The sequence below is a fragment of the Martes martes genome (assembly GCF_963455335.1).
Source record: "Martes martes genome assembly, chromosome: 7".
In the NCBI taxonomy this organism is placed as follows: domain Eukaryota; kingdom Metazoa; phylum Chordata; class Mammalia; order Carnivora; family Mustelidae; genus Martes; species Martes martes.
Window position 1 is genome coordinate 38656819 of NC_137894.1, and position 14170 is coordinate 38670988.

General features: G+C 46.8%; 1 protein-coding gene across 3 annotated transcripts in view; it reads left to right on the top strand.

The window, feature by feature from the left end:
* The window catches only part of MYZAP (myocardial zonula adherens protein), an 89189-nt gene that overhangs the window by 14640 nt on the left and 60379 nt on the right, over positions 1–14170 (top strand). For 2 of the 3 annotated variants that reach the window (XM_080808171.1, XM_080808169.1), the window contains exons 3-4: positions 10000–10155; positions 13823–13915. In XM_080808171.1, coding sequence (XP_080664297.1) covers positions 10000–10155; positions 13823–13915 — 249 coding nt within the window. The remainder of the gene's footprint in view (positions 1–9999; positions 10156–13822; positions 13916–14170) is intronic. The other variant, XM_080808170.1, reaches the window with a different exon arrangement.

Genomic DNA, 14170 nt, shown 5'->3' on the forward strand with positions numbered 1-14170 from the left:
ATGTCCCGGCCATCCTCCTGCGTTTGAGTCATTGGGGTCAGGGGTCAGGCACGGGCAAGGAGGCCCTGAAAGTGACACGGGATTCGCCTCCACCATGCTTGTCCCTCCCTGGGACGTGGTGGCCCGTGAAACCTCAGGGCGCCAAGAACTCCGGACGACCCCCCTGTGGAGACGACTTGGGTTTCTGGGAGGGGCCGGGGGTGTGCAAAGGCTGGGGTTCGAAGTTGACACGGATGGGGAAGTGGGGAGACGGGAAAGGCCTGACTGGCATCTGGTGAGGCAGAACCTGTAGGACATTATCTGGGATCCTGGTCGAGCTGCAGCTGAAGGAGGGCAGGCCGGGGCCTTATTCTCTGATGCCGTCGTGGCTGATGTTTAGTGTGTTTCGAGCCCCTGGGATTCCGTGGGGGCAGCTGGCCACACACACGTGCCCCGCCTGCTGGGCCAAAATCATTGCAGAGGAAGCCCTTACCAGGGAGGGCTTGTGGCGCCGGGCGGATTTTGCCCAGCTTCATGACCAAGAGTGTTTGGAGACTCCTGGAGGCAGTCACTACAGAGATGTCTTTTCCTGGACTCCCAGTTCGAGGAGGTGTGTCGGGGAGGCTTCCTGTTCCCGCCTGCTACTTTAAGTCCTCTTCTAGAAGGTACCCACTGCCCCGTGACTGCCTTTTGCAGGCCCCAGATGAGCTCCCAAACACTTAGTTTCTCTGCTACTCAGTTTCCTTCTCTTTAAAGGAAGCATGGTAATGCCTGGTGTGAAGAGTAAGGAGCTTCCTGTATGAAAAGACCCACCAAAGTGGCCTGCGATATTGCTTAGAGAGACAGTGACTCAGGACCAGTCTCAGCCCTTTGAATGCCCAGCACAGTGGCCCTTCTTTGCTCTTCTGCCTTAGGCTCTCTGGAAGTTACTCCCCTTCTGGAAGCTGCCCGTCCCGCATCTTCCTCTTGGGCTGTGTCCATGGCATCTTTGTTTGCTGTCCTTATGTCCTTCTCCGTAAATCTGAGCATCCCTCCGCCCTTGTCCTCAGGCCTTGCTTCCTCGCTCTGCAGACTTTACCTCCCAGAGCTCCTTCTTTCCTGGCTGGGAGCCAGCCTCTCCGGGGAGATGCTCACCCTACCCATCAGCTCCACCATCCTGACCTGTGCTGCTGGTGGCCAGGCCAGTTTGCCATGTCCTCTATGTGGGGTATTTTAAGAATACAGGTATCTCATCAGTGCATTTCCATTATTTTGGTATTTAAAAATATGTATCTGGATCCTTTATAGGAACAGACATACCCAGAAAGGTTTAGGCTGCATGACAGTTTGGAATGGAATGTAGGTAATGGCATTTAGGAAATGTTCCAACCCTATGCTCTCTGTGTGAGCCTCCAGAGGCATCTCTCATGCCCATTGCTCAATGACCAGCGAGAAGGTATGTTTTCTTGCATTTGTTCCTCGTAGGTGTTTCCCTCAGAGCCATTTGCAATGGGTGATATCTTTTTATTTTGTCTCCCAGAGCCCAGCTCTCTGCCTTGCACATAGCAGGTGCTTCAAGAATGACTTTTGAGATATATATAGATATAGATATAGGTATTTAAATCTATATGTTTGTTTTAAGTTTCTTAGGGCTGCCATTGCAGAGTACCATGAACTGCATGGCTTAACCAACAGAAATGTATTGGCTTGCAGTTTTGGAGGTTAGAAGTCTGGGGTCAAGGTGTCAGTCAGCAAGGCCCTGCTCTCTCTGAAGGCTCTAAAAGAATCCCCCCTTGCTTCTTCCAGCTGCTGGTGGCTCTGGCAGTCTTTGGTGTGTGGCTGCCTAACCCTAGTCTTTGCATGATGTTCTCCCAGTATGTGTGTGTGTATATCCAAATTTTCTCCTTTTTATGAGAGTACCCATTATACTGGATTAGGGCTCTCTCAAATGACCTCATTTTAATTTGCCCCCTCTCCAAATAAGGTCAAATTTGGAGGTAACAGAGGTTAGGACTCCAACATATCTCTATTTTGTAGGACACAGTTCAGCCCAAAACAAGTTTCTTTGAGAATGTTATCTAAAATGATAGTAACAACTCAAATAAATTAGCTGTGGGCTTTTGTTTATATATTAAAAATTGTTAAAAATATGGGAGAGGAAATGTTCTTAGTTTGTGGGTACACATTTCATACTGAGGAGTTGATAAATATGGACTAGAATGTTTATAAAATTGTTGAACATTAAAATTCAAATTGGTGTACATAACAGTGAAATTAACCCCCATCATTTCCAAAGAATTTCGTGAATGTATGTATCCATTCCTATGCAAACCTGTATGTAGTGTATTCTTGGACACACACAACACACACAGAGCAGCAAGAGAACTCACACCAGCTATTACAGATTTATCAGCTAAATCAGGGTCTCACTGCATACTTGAATTTTAGTGAGCTCGACTTGAGCTCTGCTAATTGAGTCTGTGGGATGGTGAAGTCTTGTGCAAAGCAACAAAGTAATTTGAGGCAAATGATATTGTCTTTTTTTTTTTATTTTTAAGATTTTGCTTATTTCACAGGACACAAGCTGGAGGGTGGGGGGCAGCAGGCAGAGGCAGAGGGAGAAGAAGGCTCCCTGATGAGCAAAGAGCCTGATGTGGGGCTCGATCCCAGGACCCTGAGATCATGACCTGAGCTGAAGGCAGACACTTAATCCACTGCGCCACCCAGGCACTCCAAAGCAGATGATATTTTCAGTAGCTGTTAACATTGCATCACTGTGGGTGTCCGTTAGTGACCTCTGTTTTTACAGAAGTGGTCTCTCTTTAGATCCTTAAGAACTCCAGTGAGGGAGAGCAAGTACATGTGTATGTACGTATGCAAAGTCGGGAGCTTTCATAGCCTAGTATAATGTTTCAAAGGAGCAAACCCTTGCCATTCAGCTTTACAGTCCCCTTTCCCTTTAAAGCCCTAGATGAGTAAGTGTGCTGAGTCCTCGTCCTTGGCGTGACTGTTTATACAACAGCAATGGCTGTTGCCAGGGGAGGGAGCCTGCTGCCAGGATTGGGATTAGTGCTGGGGCTGCCCTGATGGTGTGCGGGACTCTGTGTGCCTCTGGGAGATAGCAGCCCCAGGAGGATGGGAAGAGGCCTGAGTCCTGGTGCTGATTCCCTCACCTGCCACCATGGAGGTTGGGCCAGGCAGGGCATCTCTGGGCCTCAGTTTCCTCTTCTAGCAAATGGAGGTGTTAGCCTGGAGGCAGCGTTTTTCCAAATCTCTTTAGCTGTGGAACTCCGTATTCAGCTGAATATGTAGGGAAGTCCATCAGTAAAAGAGGGAAAGCCTAGGGTCTGTGGTTTCCAGCAAGCCCAGGGTTGTGCCACCCGCTCCAGCAGTCTCTCCTTCCCACCCTCCACCCGCGCGGCCCCCCCCGCCCCCCCGCGCAGCCTTGTCAGACACCAAGGACGGCTGGGGTACCATTTACAAACCCACGGGACTACACAGCTCTTTTCCATTTTTTGACCTCCTGAGATGGTGATTCCATCCTAGGAAAAGCAGCAAGACCAGTCAAGGGGTGAACATCTCACCGTCCCGGCCAGTTTGATGGCTGTGATGCAAAGAGCAAAAAGACCCAAGAAGAAGAGAGGCAGACAGACAGAAGCCTCCCGACAAATGCATAGACTCTAGCAGGACCCCAGATACTCAGAAATGGAAAGCCGCCACCACTAATAATGTCTCCTAGTAGCCCCAGCAGCATGCATGGGGTTTTACATATATTATGCGGTGTATTTCCGGAACGACCCTCTGAGGTGGGTGGTTTTCTCCCCATTCGTTCTGTTCAGGACGCTGAAGCTCAGTGCAGTGAGTAACTTGCCCAAGGCGACACCGCTGGTACTCTGGATTCGCAGTTCCAACTTGGGTCTGTGCCATGGCCGTGTTGCCATGGGAACGTCGATGCGCACACCTTCTCTTATCAGTGAAGGTCTATGGAGGATATTTGTATTTTATCAGTCAAGGTTACCTGACCTGTGTACTACAGAACTGCGTTCCAGCCAAGCAGTTCCTGATTTTGCCCTCCGGATAGTCTTTTCTTTTCCCTGGGGTTGTTGGGCCTAACCAGCTGTTCTCTGCCTAGAAGCTGGAAGGTGATAGCTTTAAAAAGTTACCTCCTATCAGGAGACTATTATTAGAACTACACTCTCTTTGGTATTTCTGGTTGGCTACAAGTTGTTCTACTCCTCCTTTTTAAGCATAAAAAATGATCGGTCTTTGTCCAAGCATGAGTTTACTATTTTATATAAAACAGTCTCTTCCGTCTGTGAGATTCTCAGAAATAACAAACACCTTAATAAGCCGGAGATAGCCATTTCTTTGAGGAGACTGGGTTGTCTCTCCCCTCCCTATTTGCCTCCCAGGCTGTGGGAAGGCCTCTCAGGGTGGCTGTCGTGTTCATTTTTGTCACAAGGAGACGAAACAATGTCAACTGTGAGTCATGACCGGGGACTCCTAATTTTTTTTTTCAAGATTTTATTTATTTATTTGACAGAGAGAGACACAGTGAGAGGGGAAACAGAAGCAGGAGGAGTGGGAGAGGGAGAAGGTTTCCTGCCGAGCAGGGAGCCCGATGAGGGGCTTGATCCCAGAACCCTGGGATCATGACCTGAGACGAAGGCAGACACCTAACAACTGAGCCACCCAGAGGCCCCTCCTAATTTGCTAGGATGGACACACGGGTCAGACAGGTCAGAGCACATTCCTGACAGTGCGGTCCTCTGCCTGCAAGGTGGGTAGGACACCCCTGGCTCAGCTCAGCCATCCCTGGGTCAGCTGCTGCCCTCTGGCTGGAAGAAGAGGGTCAAAGCAGAAGGTTTTGGAGATAACTTGGCTTCCAGTTTGCATGTCATTTAGTTCATGTAATCGTCCATCTAAGTCGCATTGGCAGCCTGGACAGGAGACCAGCTGCCCATCCTGGCCTCTGGGGCTAGGGGCTGCCTGGGGGTGGCTACCACCATTGGTTTGAATTTATGTTAAACTGTGTGTGTCTGAAGGTATTTCTTCCCTGAGAACACTTCTTGACCAAAGGATTTTCTTCCTTTGCACAGATGAGTGTTTTGGGTGACCAGATGCTCCAAATCTTCTGGCATAGACCCAATTTCCAATATTCTGTCTTCCCTCCTTCTTTCAAAACGTACTTATTGAGCGTCTCTTTATGTCGAGTATTGGGAATAAAATGGTGAATATGGCAGCTCTAGTCCCTGAATTATGGAGCTTATCTCATGGGAAATCCTTTATTTGGAGTTAGGGTTTGGGAAAGATGGTCTGGCTCTTCCAGCAGCCCTAAAGCCCTTGCAGTAGGAACGTAGGTGGCGTTACTTTTCTGTAGTTTCTCCTCCTTTCTAAGGCACTTTCCGGTACATTCATCTCTGGCAGAAGAGTCTGTAAGTAAATTTTCGGCTATGAGCACATCCCAGGGAACAGTTTAACTGAGAGATTTTCTTATAAGTTTTTTTTTTTTTTTAAAAGATTTTATTTATTTATTTGACAGAGAGAGATCACAAGTAGGCAGAGAGGCAGGCAGAGAGAGAGAAGGGGGGAAGCAGGCTCCCTGCTGAGCAGGGAGCCCGACGCGGGACTCGATCCCAGGACCCTGAGATCATGACCTGAGCCGAAGGCAGAGGCTTTAACCCACTGAGCCACCCAGGCACCCCAACTGAGAGATTTTCTGTATGTTTCTCTGATTCCGCCTGTTAATTACGCTGCATCTCACATGGGGGTTATGGATGCATTTCGGTCAGATGGTAGTTTTTCCCGTCTTTGGCGCCGACTTTCTTTTCATTTTGTGCCTTTGTTAGGGCGTTGGTTTTCAAAGCAGTTTTGCCTAGTATTGTTTCATGCCTGGGAGGCTTTTCATAGGCCAACTATATTTTTAAGAATTTGATATTTTAATACCAACCAAGCAGCATTAGAAAGAAGTTAAAAAACAAAAGTTTTTTTTAAAAAAAAGTTAAAAAAAAGTTAAAAAAAAATGTATACAGGAGGAGACCAAATGGGGTGCTGAATCACCGACCCTTCACCCAGCCCCAGAGCTCTCAACCCAGGCTCAGTCCTGCCCTGTCTGCACTCTCATCCGCTTCCTCCGCCCGTATCCCAGATATCATAAATATTTAAGCATGTTTCTCTGAAAGATAAAGGCTATCTCTTAATACAATCCCAGTGCTATTATCATGCCTAAAAAACTAATATTTATCTTATAGGGAGATATTTTAAAGGATCTGAGAGGAGAAATACGCAGCCACAGACACAGTGCTAAACATGGCAGCTCTTTTTTCCATTTTTTTTTTCCATCTCCCACAACATGCAGACATTTTGTCAGAACGATAGCAGTCTCGGGCTCCTTTGCCACTGCTCTGATAGAAATTTTATGACCGGGACAAAATCTGTTCCCTGTCCTTCCCTCTAAGAAGAGCAGAGGATGTTCCCTCTGGCTGGGCCATATTGACATCATCTGGAAAAGTCCCCAGAATTTCTTCCCACTTCTGAAGTTCCCTCTTCATTCAGCAAATATTTATTGAGAAAGTCACTAAGTGTCTGTCACTGTTAGGTGTCAGGAATTATGATGGAAAAGAAGACCACAAGGCCCAGTGAATAGACAAGCAGGCCTTCCGTGTATGATGATACTAATACCCTGTTGTGGTCATGAGGGTGCAGAGACCTAACCAGTCTGAAGGGTGAGTGAGGATGTCCTTGAGGAGGAGACATTTCGACCCAGCCATGGGCACTGCACACAGAGGGAATGGCCTGTGTAGTGCCCTGTGACAAGAAGGAGGTTGACTGATAAAGGACAGAAAGGAGGTTGAGGGTGAGGGGCCGAGGGAAAGACGGAGCCCAGGAGGCTGGACGGGAGCCTGCCCGTGCTGAGCCTGCCTCTTCCCGGTGGCCCTGACAGGACTGGGGCCCCGGCTCTCGGCTGCCCTGCCCCTGAGGTCTGAGCTGCCACCTGGAGACGTGAGATTCAGTTTCACTCCTGATTCTTCGCTATTTTGAAGATTTTGTGGTCAAAGGGAAGAGCTTAGATTTGAGGAGATGTCCTCAGGCACTTGCATGTCGCCACCTTGGAAGAACTAATAAAGTTTATGTGGTTGGGTCACTGTGAGGATGAAAGAGGATGCTGCACAATAACACAAACAAATACTTGTCCCCTGCTCGCTCTGCATCAGCCTCCCCTCCATTTCCCTGTCACACTGCCTGGGGAACCCTCTCTATGTGGAATAACCTGTGAGGATGGCCCTGCTCCTGAGCAGAGTCCTGGGCTGGGCCCTTCTCTGGGCTCTGTATTTAGTCCATGGCTTTGTAAGAACTTTCTAGTTTTAGTTTTTTGAAAATTGAAATGTAAGTTATTCATTCAAAAATGACATCCCCCCCCCCTTTTTTTTTCTGGTCAAAAATCTAACCTACAGAAGCATAAGGGGGAAGAAAGTGAAATCCCGTTTTAACGCAGGCCACTGGGATTAAAACTCTGGATTCCATCCTTCTACATGTTTTCTACACACAAACATACATTTAAAAAAAAAAAATCCAAGAACCCAGAAGTGGCTGTTTTCCGCTTCACAGATCTTCGATGTCTTTCCACGTGTGTGACTGTTGGAGACATCACCCTCTAAAGCCATGTTTCACAGACCTTGTTGTGACCTTGTGTGTGTTTTCCTCCACGGGTGGTGGTCCCTGTCCCTCCACCGGGCGGGAAGGCAGAGTCCTCTGGATGCGGCCACCTGAGCGTCTTCCTGAGAGCCAGAAATGCTTTCAGGGAGGCCCCGGTCCTCATCAGCTTGTTGTTCAGGAACTGGGTGGAGTCTGACTGAAAGAGCCTGCTTTTGTTGCCTGGTCTGCCGGGATTTTCTTTAGAGCTTTTCCTCTTCCTAATTCTATGTCTGGGAAACCGGGGCCTGGAATCCCAGCTTGTTACTCCGCCAAGAGCCAGGGAACAGCCTCTTCACCTAAATTTATGTACAGATTTCAAGAGTTGCGTTAGTGCCCGTGGGACCCCCGCACCATGGACTCCAGTGGAATCATTTTCTGGAAGCAAATACAGTATCACGCCCTTCATATCCCATCTCTTGCCAAATATGTACAGAAGGGTGAGAAGCAATGGATATTTTGTTTTCTAGGGTTTTTTCCCTTGTTTTTGTTTTTAAAGCTCCCAGCCTAGATAGACAAGCAGTACAAATGGGTATAAAGAAAGAATTGAAAGATATTCTGATACCCAGTACCCCTGCCCCCCCCACTGTCCCCTCCTTAGAGATTATTACTATTAATAATTTGTCATTTGTCTTTTTAGACTTTTCTTTGACAAACTTTCAATGAATGGGATTATAAAGTTTTTATTCTGCCACAAATGAATGATTTTTAAAATGTAAATTACAGTTTTGTATGCCAAAAATATTTTGCAAGTGCATGGAAGGAATTTACGCGAAGTTGGTTTAAAGGTTGGTGGGAGGGGCCCCTGGGGGGCTCAGTCAGTTAAGCATCAGACCCTTGATTTTGGTTCAGGTTGTGATCTCAGGGTTGTGGAATCGAGCCCTGAGTCGGGCTCTGCACAGAGTCTGAGAATCTCTTCTTCTTCCTCCACACTTTCCCCTGCTCATGTTCAATAAAAAAATAAATAAGTAAATAAGTAAGTAAGTAAATAAAATCTTTAAAAAAAATTAGTGGGAGAATAGAGTTACCGTTATGGAATTCAGGCTTCTGTACTGTGATTGTCAAGGTACCAGGGTCAGCCCCAGGGGAGACTGGATGTAGATTGGTTTGTCTATGACATCTCAGTCCCTGGTTTTGTCCTGCCCTTCCTTCTCCCTCATGGGGGCTCTTAGTCTGTCCTCCTGCACCTATCAAAGCCTGCAGCATACTTGGTGTCAAGAGAGTTGGCCTTGAATCTAGATGTGTGGCTGGAAGCAAGCTATTTAACGTCTCTGAACTTGGGTTTCCTCAGCTGTCAAGTGCAGAGGACCGTTGCTCTGTCACAGAGCGATCGTAAAGATTCAACGTGCTAAGGGACATATCTGGCTTATGGTAGAAGCTGAACAAATCTTAACTGCCCTTTTTTTCTGGCTTCTTGAGCCTTCATTCTGTAAAGGTGTGTTAGGACGCGGTACCGCTTCCCAGGAACGCTTGCCTTTCAACACGGATCAAAGCTTTGGGTGAAGGGATTAAGGTGCAGGAAGGTTCTTCTGGAGAGAAGCCATGCTGCTTCTATGCCTGGCTTTTCAGAACTATTTCACGAATGGTCACAACAGGCTGTGTATTCACAGCCACAATTTGGCTGCCAGAGGGCAGCCAACATTCTTCCCCCAGTATCTCAACCTCATGCATTTCAAGGGACGTATTCAACGATGAGGTCTGAGGTGAAAGGCATCCAAAGGAGCTGATATGGGGTGGTGGTGGGGGGGGGAAGCATGATACCGGGAGTGTAAGAGTGCAGACCCTTGCTCTTTTTTTTTTTTTTTAAAGATTTCATTTATTTATTTGTCAGAGAGGGAGAGAGACAGAGTGAGCACAGGCAGACAGAGTGGCAGAGGGAGAAGCAGGCTCCCTGCGGAGCAAGGAGCCCGAAGTGGGACTCCATCCCAGGACGCTGGGATCATGACCTGAGCCAAAGGCAACTGCTTAACCAACTGAGCCACCCAGGCGTCCCCAGACCCTTGCTCTTATCATGAGGGACAACACAGGTCCATCCGACACCTTCATGAGAATGAGAAGGGCACCCATCTGGGACAGTGGGGCCCGCAGATGGACTCTTAGGTGGGTGGATAGGGCTTCGGTAGAAATTTGAGAAAGATGCCCTTCCTCTAGGGCAAAGGCTGGCCTGTCCCAGGCCAGGTGCAAGCGGGAGAAGGGAGAGTGGGCTGGGTCTCCACCAGCCTCTCCTTGCCGCCTGGCTCCTTGGTGCCCACACAGCCTGCATGGCCGTACACAGCGCACCCCTTATCACAGCTGCTCCCATGAGGCCTAAACTGTCATTCTTCATTCCTCTCTTCTCCCTTCTTGAAGCAGCCTGACCTAAGCAATGGGGAGCCCACCAGGAAACTTCCTCAGGGTGTCGTCTATGGTGTGGTGCGGAGATCGGATCCAAACGAGCAGAAGGAAATGGTGGTGTACGGGTGGTCCACCAACCAGCTGAAAGAAGAAATGAACTACATCAGAGACGTGAGTCGTTTCAGGATGTTTGTTTGTTTTGTCCATACTCCTTTTGTAGCATGCGAGACAGCGGAGTGGGAAGCATTGACGTGAATGTGATAAGGCCTTTTGGAAGAATTCCTAGTGTTACCATTTTGGATGGAAATGTTTCTGCGCATCTTCACAGTAGTGTTAAAGGTGATTGTGCAGGGAGGTCTAGAGTGAACTGCTGGAATGACTTAGTAGGAATGCTCAGGAGACCAGATGACTCCTTTCTTCCATGTATGACATGGAGGCTTTTAAGTGATTTTTTGCTTATTATGTTGGAACCTCCATTCCTGGTACGTGAGTTTTGAAAACTGTATACATTTGGTTGCTTTGGGTTGTAAGAAACTCAGAAGCCATCTCAGAAAGGAAATGTCTCATGTGGGGATAAGTGTAGGGGTAGGTGGGCTCTCACCAGGGCATATCCAGGCTCTAAGCTTCCTTGTCTGAGTTTCCCTTGGTTCTGTCCTTCAGCCTCAGGCTCATGGCATCACCTGAAAATATCATGGTGTCTGGAGGAAGAAAAGAGGCCACTCACCTCTGGTTTTTTTCTTTTTTTTAGAGGCCCTCTATTAGGCTTCTCCTTATGTCTCATGGGCCAGGATTGGGTCACAGGCCCATTCCCAGGCCCTCCCTGGATGGATCCCCTGGTGAGGGGAATGGGATTGATTATGGCTGGTTCAGACCAATCAGTTGTGTTGAAACAGATGCTGAGAAGTCAACCACAGGAGACACTGTCCATCTCGGGCCAATCAATGTCATTTCTTTGTGTTTGATACTACATTTCTTAATTTTTAAATTATATACTTTTTTCAAAGAAATTTGGAAAATACAGTAATGTATAATAAAGAAGAAAACAAAACCATCCATAATTCCACCATTTAACCAGAATAGTTATTAAGGAACGTTTCCTTCTAAATTTTTTATTTCTTTTCATCTGTCTCTCCGTCTGTCCGTCCGTCCGTCTATCCATCCATCCATCCATCTATCCGTCTCCATTCCTTTTTGGTTCTTCAGCCTCCTAGTACCTTTGTTGACAACATCAGTGTGATTCGATGGAGAGGAAATGAGTTTCTCTGACACTGATGGGCCCTGAGCACCTAGTCTAGTGGACTAGAAAGTTCTCATGAGAAGCAGAGCAGTGTGGGGCAGTAGAGTACCCCCCTGGGCCTCAGTTCAATGTCCACCTCTGTGTTTGGACCAGCCAAGCTTTTGTTCTCTCCGGCCCTCAGTTTTTTCCTGTGTAGATTGTGGAGGTTGGGAGGGGACCCCTGAAGTCAAAACTGCCAGCTTTTTATATGGTGTGTTTGCAGAGAAGAGACAAAGTCATGTTGTCAGCTCTCGTGTGGATTTTTTAAAAGAACATCTCTTATTGAGTATTAAAAATAGTAAGTGTTTTGCTCACCTTCTTTCATGTGTCTTGTAAGATTTGGATACTTACATAATTAAAAGGAATAAAAAAATCTTGTCTTGATTATACGTAATAATAATAATAAATACTTAACTGAGAAAATGAAGAAAAGCCAAAAAAGTTATCCACACAAATGCACAGGACAAGTGTGACAACCACCAGCCTCAAATCCCCAGTCAGCATACTCCCCGAGTAGAACTTTTAATCTTTGAGTGTCTCATTCCAGATTTTCCTATATTAGAAGCAACTTGAACATCCTAGTCTCCCCTATTTTTCTCATGGAAATACTTGGTCCCTTCTCATATACCTCAGACAGTGTGGCACTGCTTCACAGGTAGGCCTTTGAGGCAGAGCTGAGAGTCGCCAATTGCCCAAGACAAAAACAGCAGGTGGAGGCAGGTCGTGAACCAGGGATGACGGGTGTCTAGGACACAGGGTGGTTCTGACCTGCATTATTAGCTTCACTGGGACATGCAACTTTAAATTAATTAAGGTCCCACCTTCTAGAGCTGCCTTCAAGTCCATCCCTGGCCTGCTTATGCCTAAGCGTGTTTATGGGATTGTGGGTTCTCTCTTGGCGTGAGTGACTCTGGCCCGGCTGGCTTCCTGCAGTATTTGCCGCCCAGCCGGAGAGCCGGCCCACGGCCCATGGATGAGCAGCATGAGCGCCAGCTCGGGGCCACAGTGAAAGCCATTCCGTCTGCTCAGAGTGAAGAGTTGTGTTTGGGGCCTCGTTTTCCCAAGATGTTTGTAGGTGACAGCACGAAAGTAGACTCTGTTATCAGAATTCATTTAGGGAAGGCGTGGCACCTTGATTGCACCTGGCTGCCGAAATCTCCATACGCAGTCAGCCCTAATAAACATGCAGTCTGATTTAAAACCATGTGCCAGCTATGCAAATACAGCTTCAAGGTGAAGTTCCCCCCATGCTGTCCCCTACACACCCCTCATTCCCACCAACTGCTGCCTTCGAGCCCCTCCTGCAGGGAAGTGCTGGAGCTCTCTGCAGGGGGCGGCCTGGAGACTTTGTTTCTATTTGAGGACCCCTGAGCTCTCCACCAACTAGAGGGGCAGCAGAAGGGAGGAGATGGGGTGAAGGTTTTTTGTTTTTATTTATAAAATTTTTAAAAAAGATTTTATTTATTTATTTGACAGAGAGAGAGATCACAAGTAGGCAGAGAGGCAGGCAGAGAGAGAGAGAGAAGGAAGCAGGCTCCCTGCTGAGCAGAGAGCCCCATGCGGGACTTGATCCCAGGACCCTGAGATCATGACCTGAGCCGAAGGCCGGGGCTTAACCCACTGAGTCACCCTGGTGCCCTATTTATAAAATTTTTAAGGACCTGTTAATCCTTCGAAAGTGCTACTGTAGAGAAACTTCGTCAGTGGTTGTGTAAACAGATGTTTAGGGGATCACCCTGACTCTTGTTATATTTTGTGTCTTGTGTATTATTGGTGATTGTTGAGGAACTAATGTTCAAATTTATGGTCTCTCCGGGCTCATACTTCCCTGCTGTATATTCCAGACACTTCATTGCTCTTTGGTGGTCAGAGGTGACACAGGGAAAATTAGAGGGCTTTTTGGTTTTGGTTTTTTGGTTCTCCTAGCCAGCTGTTTATAGAGTCAATTGGTTAAAAATTTTCTACTTCTAAAAATCCATGGTAGGGAAAGGGGTAAATCTTGCCTGAATGTGTTTGGATAGGTGATAGGCAAATTTCAACAAACCTTCTTCAGAGGTTCTTACTTGGATAATTAACCTTTATTAATAATTATAATCATATATAATCATAATGCATATTTATTATTACTGGTATTATTTGGATAATTCCCTTGGCTTCTAACTAGATATTAGTAGTGATTTTATCCCTTAATCTCCTAAACTGTCATGTTCTTTTTTTTTTTTTTTTTTTTTTTTTTAAAGATTTTATTTATTTATTTGACAGATAGAGAGATCACAAGTAGGCAGAGAGGCAGGCAGAGAGAGAAGGGGAAGCAGGCTCCCCGCTGAGCAGAGAGCCCGACGCGGGGCTCGATCCCAGGACCCTGAGATCATGACCTGAGCCGAAGGCAGCGGCTTAATCCACTGAGCCACCCAGGCGCCCCCTAAACTGTCATGTTCTTAAAATTGTTTTTTTGTTTGTTTGTTTGTTTTGTTTTTTGGGGGGGCCTTCCTGTCATTAGGGTTTCAGCAAATTTCACATGAAAATGTTACAGCTTGATCTGTAATAGCATCTCATCTGCAGGTGAGAGCCACTTTGGAAAAAGTAAGGAAGCGAATGTATGGAGACTATGATGAAATGAGACAGAAGATTCGACAGCTCACCCAGGAATTGTCAGTAAGTGACTATCTCAGTGACTTGGAACCATTGAGGGGTGGTAGAGCTTAGCACTCCTTCTGAGGGGCTGGTACCTGAATATATTTGAGTTTATGATGTTGTTTGTGAATGGAATCCTATTTTAAATGAACTGAAGGAATAACTAAGCTGATATGTATGAGCTTAGTTATCACGGAATTAAGTTTATTATTTAAAGGGATATTTTTGTGGCAAGAATGATCTTTACATTAAAAGCATTCCCTCCACAGTCAGGGA